The sequence below is a fragment of the Meles meles genome, chromosome X, assembly GCF_922984935.1.
Source record: "Meles meles chromosome X, mMelMel3.1 paternal haplotype, whole genome shotgun sequence".
NCBI classification, from domain to species: domain Eukaryota; kingdom Metazoa; phylum Chordata; class Mammalia; order Carnivora; family Mustelidae; genus Meles; species Meles meles.
Genome location: NC_060087.1, coordinates 100,853,813 through 100,871,092, shown reverse-complemented (window position 1 = coordinate 100,871,092; position 17,280 = coordinate 100,853,813). Strand labels below are relative to the sequence as shown.

Here is a 17,280-nt window from a genome sequence, read left to right as displayed (position 1 = left end):
TCTATATATATACTTTCTCCATAGCAGATAATTACCTTTTGAAACACAAGGCCCATATCTTTTCCCTCTTGACAAGCCCTCATGGCACCTACGTGTAGTACCTAACCCTGTAATTTTTATTTTCTGGGTTTCAGGAGGTAGCAAGCAGGGAAAGACCAAAAGAACAGTGAGAATCAAGACCAACATAGATTGGGACTTCACCAAGATCAAAAGTTTTAGCACAGCAAAGGAAATAGTCAACGAAACCTAAAGACAACTGACCTAACAGGAGAAGATATCTGCAAGTGACATATCGGATAAAAAGGGTTAGTATCCAAAATCTATAAAGAACTTATCAAACTCAACATCCAAAGAACAAATAATCCCATCAAGAAATGGGCAGAAGGCATGAACAGGTATTTCTGCAAAGAAGACATCCAAGTGACCAACAGACACATGAAAAGGTGCTCAGCATCACTCGGTATCAGGGAAATACAAATCAAAACCACAGTGAGATACCACTTCATACCAGTCAGAATGGCTAAAATTAACAAGTCAGGAAACGACAGATGTTGGTGAGGATGCAACACTGTTGGTGGGAATCCCAGCTAGTGCAGCCACTCTGGAAAACAGCATGGAGGTTCCTCAAAAAGTTGAAAATAGAGCTACTCTACGACCCAGCAATTGCGCTACTGAGTATTTACTCCAAAGATACAAACATAGTGATCTAAAAGGGCACGTGCACCCCAAGGTTTATAACAGCAATGTCCACAATAGCCAAACTGGAAAGAGCTTAGAAGTCTATCAACAGATCAATGGATAAAGAAAATGTAGTGTGTGTATGCATGTGTATATATATGTGTACACACACACACACACACACACACACACACACACACACAATTATGCAGCCATCAAAAAAGAAATGAACTCTCACCATTTGCAAGATGTGGATGGAACTAGAGGTTATTATGCTAAGTGAAATAAGTCAATCAGAGAAAGACAATTATCATACGATCTCACTGATATGAGGAATTTGAGAAACAAGACAGAGGATCATAGGGGAAGGGAAGGGAAAATGAAGCAAGACCAAACCAGAGAGGGAGACAAACCTTAATCTCAGGAAACAAACTGAGGGTTGCTGGAGCAGAAGGGGGCGGAGGGGGATGGGGTGGCTGGATGATGGACATTGGGGAGTGTTTGTGTAGTAGTGAGCTCTGTGTATTGTGTAAGACTGATAAATCACACACCTGTACCCCTGAAACAAATGATACATTATATGTTAATTTACAAAAATAGAAGAGAAAAAAAGACACACTAACAGGGGACATACCCTCTTATCTTCCCTTCTCATCTTCTGTGATACGAACTCCATCACTTCACCCTTTGTATTACAAAAGAATTATCATATTCTCCCCTGGACATACTTCCAAAATGTACTTTCTTTAAACTAAAAGGATCTCTATGGCAAATGGTGCTGGAGTCAGTCCCAAAATTGTTGTTGTTTATATTTAATAAAGGCATAATGACAAATGAAATTTAAAAAAAGAGACCAACATAGAGATAAACATGCTAAAGTAACTGTTAGCTCCACAACACCCCCCCTCGCTTCAAAAAACTGATTTTCCAGTGACTATAAAACCAGATGTTTTAGAATGATATAAGAGACATTCCCATAGTTTGGCCTTAACTTGGGGCTCTAGTCTCATCTGCAACCATTCTGCTCATTTTCTCTTCTCCATGCCTTTGGTTATGCCTTTCAACTCTCACCTCTGCCTGTGTAAATCTTATCCATTCATCAAGAACCAGCTCAGATGTTATTTCCTCCATGAGGTCTTCCCCATTCCTATTCTCAAGCAGGAAGTTAAGTCTCCCTTTCTGTTCTTATCACAGTTTGTAAGTTTATATGAACACTTTACATTCAGTTTTGTGTTTAACTAATTGCCTCTACTAAAACATAATAAGCTCCTGGGGACAGGGACTGTGTCCTGCCTGGAGCAGTGTATATTCCCACAGCTTTTATCATTCAGATGTGATACTTAAATCAACTGAAAAGACTAGAATTGAAAGTGAGACTGAGCCTTAAGCTTCACTCAATTGTTCCATAATGTTTACTATTTTTTCAGTTTCTAAGGTCTCCTTAAAAATCACCTTTTTTGGACACTATTATTTATCCTAAGAAAAAATTCTTAAAAAGGAAAAGAAGAACTCTAGTGGAAAAAATAGAAACATTTCAAGTTTTCAACAATAAAAATGGCTAGATGCCTTGTAATACATTAGATATAAACTGACACTATCAAATGAAAATTGAATAATGAAATTGTGTAGAAATATGATGAAAACTAATAATGGTAAGAGGAAAAAGTAAAACACAGAATTCTATCTACACTATTATTAGGCAAAGAAAACCAAAAAAACAAAAATGCATGCAAATGGGTGAGAGGAATGCTGAAAGGAATGCTGAAAAATTAAGACCACTGTTTGTTATGGTGTAGAACTGTGGACAACTTCTGATCTAAAAAGAAAAAAAATGGTATTAGTTATCTTATTTATGCTGATACACAATACCATTTCTCCCTGAAAAAAGGAAAAAAGCTGATCAATATTAAAATACAGAGTCCAATGGGGCACCTGGGTCTCTCAGTTGGTTCAGCATCAGACTCTTTTTTTTTTTTTAAGATTTTATTCATTTGTCAGAGAGGGAGACAGAGAGAGGACAGCAAGAGGAATGGCAGACAGAAGAAGCAGGCCCCCGGCAAGCAAGGTGCCCGTTGTGGGACTCGATCCCGGGACCCTGGCATCATGACCCTGACCTGAAGGCAGACGCTCAAATGACTGAGCCACTCAGGCATTCCTCAGCATCTGACTCTTGATTTTGGCCCAGATCATGATCTCAGGGTTGTGGAACTGGGCTCCATGCTGGGCATGGAGTCTGCTTAAGATTCTCTCTCTCTCTCTCTGCTCCTCCCTACTCTTTCTCCCTCCCTAATAAATAAAATAACACTTAAAATATGGAGTCCACTAAATTTATAAATTCCGTAAGGGAACAATGGATCTTCATCGAGGGCAATCTGGCCTAGTACTCCTTCCCAGAATTCCAGTGATGTCTGTAGGACATTTTTAGTTGTCACAGTAGGGTGCAGGTAGGGAGGAATCTACTGATGTCTAGTGGGTAGAAGCCAGGGACGCTGCTAAATATCTTATGATGCACAGAAAAGTGTCTCCTTCCCTCCGCAATAAAAAATTATTCAGCCCAAAGTGTCACTATTGAGAAACTCTGGGACAGAGAATGTGTCATGTTGCTGGTCTCCAGAAGCCTACTGGCTAACATGGGGCCAGAGGCCCAAAAAGTGCTCACAAGCAGTATAACTGAATGAACACACGGCATCCTTTCTCCTCGGGTTTTCTCCTGATTCTAAGAACTACCCGTTGTCAAAATTTTTATCTTGTGCTGGTCTCTTCTAGTAAACCGAACTCTGAAGCTTTAAAGCATCAATTCTTTAAAAGGTATTAAAGGCATTATCAGAGTAATGACTTCTTGTAACCTCTAGCTCCTAAAGACATCAGAATTTGCTGCACTGAGCTTTTCAAAACCTTTTTAACTCTTGGTAGTAACTTCAAGAATAGCTACAGCTTATTCTATAAAAACAGAGCATAAAAAATAAAAATACATTACAAAACATTTTTCAAAATATTGTTTAAAGGAACAATGATAGACTAGTTTGCTTATGAAATGACCTCTAAAAAGTCTGATGTGTCTTCAATCTCAAACTCAAGATTCAAGGAACATTTACTGAACATCTGCCAAGTACACAGCACTATACTAAAATGATATAGAAAAATTTTCCACTTTAAATACACCATACACATATGACATCTGTTAAACTAATACTGGCATTATATCTCACCAACCTTTTTAGACACATCTTGTTTGAATTCTTGCACAGGAGACTCATTTCCAACTTGGTGTGCAGTGTTCTCAGTTTCCTATATTAAAAAGAAAAGAAAAACAGATCAAATGATGACTTCTTTAAAATTCTGCTTAAGATGGGTACAAACTAGAAAACACAGCATTAATAAAGCAAAGGCCCATAAAGGGCTTAGATGTTTGTCTGAGGAAGATGCCCAGATATTTTATGCCAAGCGGGAAAATGTGATTTGTATAAGGTTACTACTAGTCAGCAATTTTTGGTATTTCTTTTTTTTTTTTTAAGATTTTATTTATTTATTTGACAGAGAGAGAGATCACAAGCCGGCAGAGAGGCAGACAAAGGGAGAGGGAGGAGGAAGCGGGCTCCCCGCCGAGCAGAGAGCTCTATGTGGGATTCTATCCCAGGACCCTGAGATCATGACCTGAGCCAAAGGGAGAGACTTAACCCACTGAGCCACCCAGGTGCCCAATTTTCGGATTTCTATGGCAATAAGTTATTTTCCTATAAATGTGCCCGTCTTTTTAACATTAAAAACCATACAGGAAGGTAAAAACTGCTGAGTACTTCTATAGCTTAAAAAGATGAAGGATTAAAAAAAAAAGATGAAGGATTTAAAGCAAGAATCAGAATTCCTATTTTTCCCAGAGTATTGCTCCATAAATATGCATAAATATAAAAGTACATAATGTAAAAAACCACATTCAGAGAATAGTTTTCTTAAAAATGCTACATGCTTTAGATGAAAGGAATCAAGGCAACAGAAGTTAAATAAAATCCCACAAACAGTAACAGATGAAAATTAAACCCACCAAAAATACATATATATCTACGTATACATTCATATACACATACGTACATATATATATATACTTGGGAGGTTAGACAACGTAGAAATGGATACGGCTTTTCTGCTGGAAAAAAAATTCTGGTAAAATAAGATAATTACACATTTGCAAATGTAAACATAGTATTTGTCTCCATTCTAAAATGTCATTACGTTTACAGAAGTATAGCAATTTGAATGCTATTAATGATACTGAGAAAAAAAACTTTTCATAATTTTTGGCACACATGATTGAGTCAGAGAAGGTCATAATAACCATTTTTGACAGATAACAACCTAAGGCACATAACGACGTACGTATGAAGGTAGCACTTATACAAGTATTAGGATATGATCACGACAGGTGATGTGATAAAATTATTCCAGATCAACATAATGCTGAAGATTTAATGTGTTAGAGAAATTTCTGTAGGATTTCCGATATCTTCAAGCTGAAAAGTTGTTTCATGGAATTTAAAGTGTCAGGTTAAAAAAATTCTAACTCTACCACAACCCATGAGGGCCTATATATTTGACACCTTCTATACTTCTCACCTCCCTTGTCCACCATAACTCCACAATCACACTGTGGCCAACTGGATGGTTTTTTACCACCCTAGGATGACAGCTCAAGTTTTATAACATGAGAAAACCTTCCCTGACCACCTGAAAATATCCTTACCTGCTTAACTTTCTATCACATTATCTATATTTTCCATTTCTTCATTGTATTTATCTCCATCTGAAACGACTCTGTTAACTTGCTTGTTTTTTTTTGTCTCTTCCCTGCCCCGCTAGAATGTAAGCTCCATGAGAGCAGGGGCTTTGATCTGTCTACCACTATGTACCCAGTACCTAAAGCAGTGCCAGGAAAAGTAATCACTTGCTAAATGAATGCTGAGTAACGCATGGCTCTGGCATTTCTTTAGTAAATACATATACTTTAAGTTTATATATCTTTAATCAAATTCTGGTTTTAAACTAAAAGAAAAAGAACTCTAATCAAAACCAATTAGTAAGATAATCTTGACAAGATGAAGGACAGAGAATACTTGAAGGGCTGATGGTCATCGAGTACAGTTAATGCATATTAGAGAACCATCTTCAACTATCTTATGAATTAAGTATATTTATACAATTATCCTCCAATAACTGTTCATTAGTAGGAAAATCAGAAGCACTATACAACAATAATTCCATGGGTATGTTCCCTAAATTAAACTAAGCAAACATACACACTAATAATTCCTGTGCCTCAATTTAATTTGTTGGAATTAAGTACTTACAACCATCACAGATTAACATTGTCACACTGATCAAAACTGCCAAACAGTGGTTAGACTTCTATTTTATCTAGCTTTAACAAAAGTCTCTTGGACTTTGAACCTTTGAAAGGTATCAACCTCTATAAGGTAAACTGTGGTTAAGTCACAAGTTTAATGGAGTGATATGGAACCTACCAGAGGATCTAGTCTCTAGAGAAGTTCATCAAAAGGTTTCTTCGTAAAACCTGATTTAGCACATACATAGTCATCTGTGATTCTCTCTCAGGTATGTCTAAGGTCCAGGTCTTTCCCCTAGCACCTTGATCAGGCTGTGGAGGCAAAGCAAAGGAAGCCAAGAGTGTGCCTGCAGAAAACCAACACCAACTAGAACTTCAGACACTCATTTATTACCTCCTTCCGGAGATGGGCTGCTGCATCACTAAAGCACAAGGCCTACCAAATCCCAGCTTCCCACCATTAGGCCATTGCTTTAACCCATGCCTATCACAACCTCAGAAATAGATTTCCTTAAGAGGTACGGTTGGGGGAGGGGTGGTGCATGGGTGGTGGCTCAGTTGGTTAAGCATCTGCCTTCAGCTCAGGTCATAATCTCAAGGCCTTGGGACTGAGTCCTGCATCCCGCTCCCTGCTCAGTGGGGAGTCTGCTTCTCCCTCAAACTTTGTCCCTCCCCCCCATCCACCCTCCCACCCTGATCATGCTCTCTTTCTCGAATAAATAAATAAAACCTTAAAAAAAAAAGATGTATGGTAGGATCATTCAGTGTCTAGCAATTCACTCCACTGTTTCCCTCCATCTCTGTTGGATATTAGAAAGCTGCTTGTACCCTCCTCACAGTACTCAGTTCTACAGTTTGAGCTTTCCAATTTTAATAAGCACTCCAATAAAAGACTAATCATTTTAACAAATAATTTGTACAAAAGTAATCTATACCTGGGGTGCCTGGGTGGCCCAGTCAGTTCAGTGTCTGCTTCGGCTCAGGTCATGATCCCAGGGTCCAGGGATCAAGTCAAGTCCTGCATATGACTCCCAGCTCAGCAGAGAGCCTGCTTCTCTCTCTCCCTCTGCTGCTCCCCCTCCTTGTGCTCTGTCAAATAAATAATATCTTTTTTAAAAAGATATTATTTATTTATTTATTTGACAGAGATCACAAGTAGGCAGAGAGGCAGGCAGAGAGAGAGGGGGAAGCAGGCTCCCCAAGCAGAAGCCCGATGTGGAACTCAATCCCAGGACCCTGAGATCATGACCCGAGCCGAAGGCAGAGGCTTTAACCCACTGAGCCATCCAGGCACCCCAAATAAATAAGATCTTAAAAAAAAAGTAATCTACACTCTAGGAGATTTTCATTATTATCTACTAAAGAATAGTAAGCTAAAAATGTCAGTTATTAAAAAATTCAGGTCACTTCTAGTTCTTACTAGTGAGGAAGGGGAAGCTATTAACAGTGACTAAAGTAAAATTTTATGTATTTACTTATTTACTTTTTTAAAGTTTATTGTTTTTATTTTTTGTTAACCTTTACCCTCAATGTGGGGCTCCAACTCATGACTCTCAGATGAAGCCAAGAGTCGCATGCTCTTCCGACTGAAACAGTTACATGCCCCAAAAGTGAAATTTTAAAAAATATTTTAGGGGCGTCTGGGTGGCTCAGTCGTTAAGCCTCTGCCTCCGGCTCAGGTCCTGATCCCTGGGTTCGAGCCCCACATCAGGCTCTCTGCTCAGCGGGAAGCCTGCTTCTCCTTCTCCCACTCCCCCTGCTTGTGTCCCTCTCTGGCTGTGTCTCTGTCAGATAAATAAAATCTTTAAAAAAATAAAAAATAAATAAAAAACAACATAAAAAATGTTTTATTTAGAGACATGACCTCTATTCTCTTTTGCTGAGAAGAGGAAAAAAGAAAAACAACCAAGAAATAATTCTTAAAATAGTGGTCATGTCCATCCATCAATTCCTATCAACACAATTCCTTTGTCCAAGTCTCAAGTCTTGACATTCTAAATGCCTCTTAACAGCTCTCTCTACACTTAGTCTCTTTCCTCCAAACTATCTCCCATCCTTCCACCACTTAATCTTTTGCTAAGTCCCCCAGCCAAAAAACTCTAAAGAGCACAACTGTTAAGACATAGAAAAATTGACTTTTAAAATGTATTGCTTCAAAATTTTAAAGCCAAGAGTTTTTTTAAAGGATTTTATTTATTGGAAAATAGGGGGTAGGGGAAAAGGGGACAAGTTGACTCCATACACAGCGCGGGCTCAATCATGACCTGAACAGAAACCAGATGTTGGAAGCTCAACTGACTGAGCCACCCAGGTGTCCCAAAGCCCAGAGTTCTTAAACTGATATTTGAGGTTCATCAAAATCTGGCCTCACTTTACTTTTCCATCATTTCACTGCTGAAACATTTATATAGGTCACACCAGTTTTTCAATGCTCCCAGCAAATCCTACACTTTTGCATATTAATGAGCACACACTATTGCCTAACACACAATGCTTTCTGAATTTTTCTCTATCTGCCTATGCAGTTCTTTCCCAATTTTCAAAGCCAGCCCAAGTTCTACCTCCTCCCTGAAACTTTTCTCTGCTATTCCAGGTACCCATGCTCTCTCCTGTTGTTCTCTCTCTCCCTTCCTCTTCCAAACTGCTTGGAGCACTTAAAGGGTACTCTATTCTACAAACACTAATACCTCATATACATCCCTCTTCTGTGAGACTGTAAAACCATAAAAAACATCAGGACTATACCAAATCTTTCCTTGGACTGCTTAATATCAATAGATATGCCGTTATACATGATAAGCACTCAATAGTCAGTACATTCATACCACTGACTACTATTTAATAAAAAGGAATTAACTGCTGATACAAGCAACAATTTGGCTCTCAATCCTTTGAGCCAGTGTCAAAAGGTCACACACTGTATAACTGCATTTATAGGATATTCTCAAACGACAAGACTACCGGAATGGAAAACAGCTTAGTGGCTGCCTGGGGTTAGGGATGATGTGAGGGAGGGGGTAGGTGTGACTTTATAAAAGGGTGGCACAAGGGAGATCTTTGTGGTGATGAAATAGATCAGCACTTTGTGGTGGTAGTTACACAAATATATTTATGTAATAAACTGAAGCAAAACTATACACTCCTATTGTACCAATGTCAAATTTCTGATTTTGATATGGTACTATAATTAAGATACAACCGCTGGGTGAAATGCATGACAGATACACAGGAGTCCTCTGTACTCTGTTCGCAGCTTCTTGTAATCTGTAATTATTTCAAAATAAAAAGTAAAAAAAACACCATCCGACTTTTCTTTTTTTACTAAATATGTATATTTTCTATCTAATTTTATTCAAGTTAAGCACAATCTATAATTACTAAGATAAAGTAAATTTCGCAAACCTATTTTTTTTTCTCACAAACCTATTTCTTATAACCTATAAATATCTTAGAGCTATGTGGCTTTTAAGACCTATAGGCATAAACAGCAATTGTCTCTGGGTGTGGGGACTGGGAAGTGGAGGATGACGAATGGGAGGGAAGCTACATTTTCAACCATCTACTTTTTGTACTGAGCAGATTTTAACCATGTCAGGAATTATTTTTAAAAACTGTTTTCATGAAATAGAGTAAATACGAGAACTTTTATAAAAAAATATAAGGAATGAAGAACAACCTTAAACACTCAGTTTAAGAAAAAGAACATTACCACTAGCTTTCAACCTCTTGCATATCCTTCTTCATTTTTATTACATTCTTTCCCCCTCAGAGATGCCAGATACCTTGAATTTTGTGTTTATCATCACTTGCCGTTCTTTACAGTTTTACCATGTTTCTATCACCAAAAATTACATTCTAAAGAATATATTTTTTCATGTGTTTTTGAACTTAATATCAATGGAATCTTACTGTATGTATCTTACTGTGACTTGTTTTTCCCCCACTTAACACTATGGTGCTGAAATTCATCTATGTCACTGTATATTACCAATTCATTCATATCTGCTGCTGTAGAATAAGGTATATGAACATATCACAATTTATCAAAGAGATCAGTATCCAATGTGTATAAATAGAAGGTAGGGACACTGGTACTAAAAAAAAAATATAGCATGTTTGAAATTATACATACATTATACACAAACTCAAACATACAAATACAGTATATATTCTGTTTGATAGAAATAGTTTTGTTTGGTGATATTCTTGGACCTAAAATGGCTCTCACTTGCATAACATCTCAATATCAAACTCCTTTGCTTGGAAATAAAGCTGGGATTGATTTTTATATACAGTGATGATACCAATGCATGTGTCCATAAGAAGTATACAACTGTTTTGGTTATTCCACATTTCTGTCACGCAAGTATTATTTCTTCAATTAACACACACACGTATTTTATAGTATTCTTCTATTCTAAAAATTATAAAACAAAATTAGTGGAAATCTAAAATATTTATAGTCCCTTCCTTATAGCACAATATTTGTTATTTCTAGAGTACCTAATCACACCTAGTAAGACACAGGGACAATATTATTTACCAAAAAATAAGTAACAGCAAAAGCAAGAAAATGAAGATTTACATAAAACAGAAAAATGAATGAGAAGTCTACACAACTTGTAGAAATATAACTCTCAGAAAACACAACTTACTTTTAATGTTGAAATCCCAACCTTTCCTGGAGACCTGTACAGAAATAAAAGGAAGGAGGTGAATAGTGGAAGCAAGAAGGGAAATACTTCTACACATTTATTTATTATTTATTTTTTTTTAAAAGATTTTATTTATTTATTTGACAGAGAGAAATCACAAGTAGGCAGAGAGGCAGGCAGAGAGAGAGAGGAGGAAGCAGGCTGTCCGCAGAGCAGAGAGCCCGACGCGGGGCTCGATCCCAGAACCTGGGATCATGACCTGAGCCGAAGGCAGAGGCTTTAACCCACTGAGCCACCCAGGCGCCCCCTTCTACACATTTTTAAAGAGAAGTCCACATTAAAAAAAAATTATATAGTTTGTGATTGAAAAAAAAAGTCTTCTGTGCACATAGAAAATGTAGAAAACATAAAAAAAAAAATAGAGAAGAAAATACAAGTGACCCATAATCCTACAATCTGAAGATTTGAGTATGTACCTTTTCTCTTCCCAGGTACTTATGATATATAACACTATAATAAGCATCCTTGGAAATAAAATTCTGTGCTCTTCCATGATAAATGTCTTTAAAATAAATTTTCTAGGGGTGCCTGGGTGGCTCAGTTGGTTCAGCTCCCAACTCTTGATTGCAGCTCAGGTCATGATCTCGGGTTCGTGACATCAAGACCCCAGTAGGGCTCCACATTGGGCATGGAGCCTGCTTAAGAGTCTCTCTCTCCCTCTCCCTTCACCCCTCCTCCCCACGTCATGTATATTTTCTCTCTCTTTAAAAATAAGTAAATCTTAAAACAAAACCCAAAACAAACAAAAACCCCAGTAGCTATATAAAATAGTGCGCACCATGTAATTGTAGTACCCGGACAATATAATTCCATGTTAACAAAGGACAATTTCCAGAAATGGAAAATATATTCCCAATTTTTTTGGCTTCCCAGGCAAACCTATACTGCTATGTAACAAAATTCTCTTTATCCAGAGGTGATTAGGACCAAGGCTATTATGATTTTTTTAAAAAGGAAAAAAGAGGGGTGCTTGGGTGGCTCAGTAGGTTAAGCCTTGGACTCTTGATCTGATCTCATGATGGTGAGATCAAGCCCCACATTCAGCTCTACCCTCCATGGGGGGTCTGCTTTTCTCCTTTTCCCTCTACCCCCCCATTCAAGCACACTCTCTCTCAAATAAATAAATCTTAAAAAAAGAAAAAAGATTCCACACAAAGGATGTCTAAAGCAATGTAAGTGCAATCAAAATTACAAAAATAAAAAAAACTTTGAAAGGGCTTGAATTTCTATGTGGCATATATTCTGAATGCCAATTAGGAAAAAAAAAAAATCACCCGCCAGCTCTCAGAGGTGTAGCTGCAAGATGAAGTAAGATTAAAAAAACACTTAAGCCCCGTATGAGGTAGAAAAGGGAAGAAAAAGAAAATCTGCTTTCCCTATGGCCCTCATTTTGAGAAATCTGACCAGGTTTTTTAGCTGTCAAAGAAAAAAAAACACACACAGAATGTGGAGCCACATTTATCTGTTATGTAACCGATTTCATAAAGAACGCTTTCTGGCCGTTGAGTCACAGGATCTAAATTATGGGCCAACTATTGACACACATGGAAATATTCCAGATTGGTTCTAACAGGACTTTACATATAGCGATGTACAAACTGTAAAGAGTAATTTATTACTTCCTTCTGAGAGCCAAGGGGACATAATGAAAAGAGCAAGAGCTTTCAAGCATACGGACTCTGCTTCAATAGTCTTTCTACCATTTACTCTACATGTGATCTTGATCAAATCATTTAATTTCTCCAAACCTCAATCTCCTCTGTAAAAGGGTAAAAGCACTCTATTTCACAGAACTTCTGTAAGGACTAAGTGAGAGCCATGGGGCATGAACAGTAAGTGGGAGTTTCTTTAGCAGCTTTAAACTGCTTCATCCAAACTCACAAATGATGAGCTCCAGCAAGTGCCTCCAAGATACTCCGGCAGTTTGTCAGCAGCGGGGAGCCCGAGTCCAGTTTTTGAACACAGAAAAGATACCCTAAAAGCTGTCAAACTCCAGCCCACTTACCAATAGGGAATATGAAAAAAATCAGATTATATTGAGCCGGTGATTAAAATGGGATCTGGCTTACATTCTGTGATGCCATTAAATAAAAAACTAGTAACAAAAGACACTCATGTTTGAAACATATTTTAAATGTTATGAAGTTGTTATGGTCTTGGTAGGCAGTAAAAGTTTCAGACTACTATATCTTCTTCTAGGCTAATCAAGCCTAAGATTGTCTTTACCAGGGTAGCCTACAGGTAAGACCAGAATTCTTTTATGATACATTTTTTTGAACCATTTATAGAACATTGGCATCTAGTAAAAAGTGAAAGTAGTGGCATCTGGGTGGCTCAGTGGGTTGGGCCTCTGCTTTAGGCTCGGGTCATGATCTGGGGGTCCTGGGATCGAGCCCCAAGTTGGGCTCTCTGCTCTACGGGAAGCCTCCTTCCCCTCCCCTCTCTGCCTGCCTCTCTGTCTACTTGTGATCTCTGTCAAATAAATAAAATCTTAGCTAAAATGATTTGTATCATGTGCCAAGATGAGAAAAGGACAATTAGTTTCACCCTAAGAAAAAGTAAATCATTATTTAGTATTCCCACAGGAAGGGTTCCTAATGGGGCATTGTAATAATAATAAAACAATGGCCATCATTTATTAAGCATGTGCCCAAAACCTTGCTAAGACTTGACTTGTTTCAGCTTCTTTTGTCCTCACAACTTTCCTATGAGGTAGTTTTATTACCTTCCCTATTTTACACAACAAAACTTGAGGCTTGGGTTAGATGAGGTCATTTAAATTGCACTGCTAATAAATAGTTGGGCCAGAATTAGACCCCAGGCAGTTTGATGCTGAGAGCCCACTCTCTAAAATACTTCTCAATACTGCCTCCTTTCTGGGTAAGGTGTTAAGATGATGATTATGAAAATATCCCAATTGGTGCTATGAATGAACACCGAAGTAAAAGCAATTAGTGCTGCTTCTTGAGTTGGACCAGGCTGATTAAGTCAAAAGCTCTGAACCCTAATCTGCCTTTTACAATTACAATTAACACCTAATTGATTTGGCACTGCTAGGGAATAAAATAATGAAACATTCTATATATAATATTTCAAGAGAGATGAAGCTTCTCTTTCAGTGCCAAATTTTTGAAAGTATTTTAATTATTTTTGAATTTCCATTTCAAAAGCTGCTTGTAAATAAGTACATCATGGGCTAAGTCTTGCCATTTCAGTAATCTTTCTCTTGAAAATACCTTCTTAAAGTATATAAAATTTTCCCTTTCTTACTGACTTAGAGTAATTATGCTCAAATACCACACTACATTTTAATATAGTAATGCCCTCCAGGGACACTTATTTGCAGGGACTTTATTTGCCTTCACACTATAGGACCCTAGGCTATTATGGTTGGAATGTCTGTTTTACAGTTTTGAATCTCTTTCCTCAATTTAAGTGGTCATTTTAAATGGTCACTTCTTACAGTTGGCCATGTACCTGTCTTTAAAAGCTTCTCTCCCCATCCCCTTCTAATTTTTTTCAAAGATTTTATTTATTCATGTGACAGAGAGAGAAAGTGAGCGAGTCCAAGCACGGGGAGTGGCAGGCAGTGGGAGCAGGGAGCCCACGCAGAGCTTAATCCCAGGAGTCCTGGGATGGTGAGCTGAGCCAAAGGCAGATACTTAACTGACTGAGCCACCCAGGCACCCCATTCCCTTCTAATTTTTGCTTCTAATCCTCATTGAGAGGGGAAACCAGGTTTTCAAAAATGGAATTATAAATCTAAAGGAAGAATCCAGAAATTCTGAGTGAGGGTCTCCCCATGAGAATTTTTGTACACGATTTTACTGTGGACTTTGTGGCACTTTTTTTGATTGGTTAGACTGTTTAAGTGACTACTTCTTATTTTCAGCTGTACTAGAGAATCCACTACCAAAGAAGTGGCTGCCAGGTAAGGGAGGCGTCCCTAATCTTAAGTATCTCTGGACAACAGCTCAACTCAGCCTCTGTTTCTCAGTCTCTAACTTCAAAGTAGAGAGAGATAACACTATACTATTTCAAGGTGATTATGTGCCTAAACTATTCATGTTCAGTTTGGGGACAGGAGAAATGGGTGTCTAGAGGTCATGAAAATTAAGTTCTACTTTAGGTTTTCCCAACATACTAAGCTGCATGACTTTTAAGCAGGAGTTTTTTTAGAGTTCCTGTAATTTTAGGAAATTTTAAGACTGTTCATTAGCTTGGGAGAGAAGATGCTAATTTATACCATGATTAATGATCTAAATTTTATACCCTCGGATTTCCCTTAAACTTGAGATATACTGTAGGAAACACTGACATAAACCAACACACACATCCAGAAACGGCCAGTATTACTTTCATACATCTAGTTAACTAGAAAAATATTCCTTCAAAATTTCTGTACATACTAAATATTGTAAATTAGATTCCCTGTTTTTACAGGTTAAGGTCAGTACCTTTTTCCCCAGGAAAAGTCTAAATGCCTACATAAAATAACTTTTACTGCACCCCACACAAGTGAAATATTAATGAAATTCTAAAGTGGGGCACCTGGCTGACTTGGTGGGTAGAGCAAAGGACTCTCAGTCTCTGAGTCCTGAATCCAAGGCCCACACTGGGTATGGAGCCTGCTTAAAAAAACCAAACCAAACCAAGCCAAACTCCGAATAGGTAGACATACTTACGTATTGGTGGTATACCCCTATTTAAATAAAACCTAAGAAACCAAAATGAGAGCTTCAAAAGTTCATTTTTTCATTTGAAAAGTTTTATGACAGGGTAATTTTATTTATTTTTATTTTTTTTCAAAGATTTTTTTATTCATTTGACACAGAGATAGAGCACAAGTACACAGAGCGGCAGGCAGGGGGAGAGAGAGAAGCAGGCTCCACTGAGTAGAGAATCTGATGCAGGGCTCAACCCCGGGACCCTGGGATCATGACCTGAGCCAAAGGCAGATGCTTAACTAACTGACTGAGCCACTCAAGTGCCCAAATAGGGTATTTTTAAATGAAATATTTTCAACATATTTAAATATCTGATTGACAAAGTTTAATTTAAAGAATAAATGTGCTTCTTATGAAGTTGAACAAAAACATCAAAGCTAAACTTCCTTGACTACCTAATAGCAAAAGTAAAACTTCAAACATACTAATACTAGTTGCAAACAAAGAAAATCTTGAGTTTGCAAGTTTCTGAAATTGAAGACAATATCTACCAATGACACTATTAAATTTAAACATGAAAAACAAGCAATTTCTAAAACAGCTTTATAATAAAGGCTGTTGTAAAAAAAAAAAAAGTACTGGTATTCTACTAAAAAAACCCCACAGGGCTTACAGATCAAACATTAAAATTATTTTTACTGTGGCTTCCACTTGGATTTTGAATATAAATAAAATTATCAAACTAGAACTTCAGTAATTTTCAATACAGAGAGAGTATCTCAATTCATTATACCCTTTTAAAAAAGATTTTATTTGAGAGAAAGTGAGAGTGAGAGAGATCACAGAGGGAGAGGAGGAGGGAGAAGCAAACTCACTGCTGAGCAGGGAGTCTAGCACGGGGCTTGATCCTAGGACCCCTGGATCATGACCTGAGCCAAAGGTAGATGCTTAATGTACTGAGCCACCCAGGCACCCCTCATTATATTCTGTTTTGTATAAGAAAGTTATTTTCATGTACTCACTATGTTTAGCTTACACTAACAAAGTTCATGTTTGTATATAAAATAACATGTGACAGATGGTTTCTCAAAGTCCCTATCCATTTAGCATTTTAATTATAGTTTTCCTTTTGCAGCTAAGGAATTTGTGTTTAGAACAATTCATTTTAATGTCTGCACAATATTCATTATTTTTTAAATTTACATGGCTTCAAAACATTGCCTTGGTGATTGTGCAAGACAATACAGGAGTTATTTTTCTTTTATAAACTCTGACCTGATCCAGCGATAGCCTATACATACCTTCAGCACAATTTCATTAGAATAATAAGGTCACACTCTCTGGCAGGTGCCCAGTCACTAGACTTGGATCTGAGGACAATAACTGCAACTTACCTAAAAATTGCTCACCAAGTGTCCATGGGAAGTACAATGTCCAATCCTTTATAAGCTCTGACACAGTAATACTGCATTCAATACAATTTCAGTGAAAGCTTAACAAATATGCAAGCAACACAACGCTTTATTAACCCTCTTAGATACCTTGACTTTGGAACTTGCTAAATCTGACTCTCTAGTAACTTCAAGAACATACTCATTTACTTTGGAAAAACAAAATCAGTCTTATAGAAAATGCAGAGCAGCAGGCTATTTTTAAGAGATGTGGATGCAACATAACTGTGGGTTTTCTGTCACAGGGGACAGAAGCGCGTATACCTATCTATTGATGTTGCCTAGTGTTAAAGAAATTTATAATAATTCTTTTTAAAATCCTAAAAAGTAAACAGAACAAAACCAAACCCTGAAATCCTAAAAGGATTTTTTTTTTAAGGGAAGAATAATTTTTTTGAAGACTATCTGAGAGAGAGACAGAGTGAGTGGAC

General features: G+C 37.5%; 1 protein-coding gene across 2 annotated transcripts in view; it reads right to left on the bottom strand.

Moving 5' to 3' along the window:
- The window catches only part of WDR44 (WD repeat domain 44), an 84,086-nt gene that overhangs the window by 43,486 nt on the left and 23,320 nt on the right, over nt 1-17,280 (bottom strand). Inside the window, exons 2-4 of one of the 2 annotated variants that reach the window (XM_045996234.1) lie at nt 10,672-10,705; nt 3,892-3,966; nt 1,313-1,363 (exon numbers count right to left, since the gene is read on the bottom strand). In XM_045996234.1, coding sequence (XP_045852190.1) covers nt 1,313-1,363; nt 3,892-3,966; nt 10,672-10,705 — 160 coding nt within the window. The remainder of the gene's footprint in view (nt 1-1,312; nt 1,364-3,891; nt 3,967-10,671; nt 10,706-17,280) is intronic. The other variant, XM_045996235.1, reaches the window with a different exon arrangement.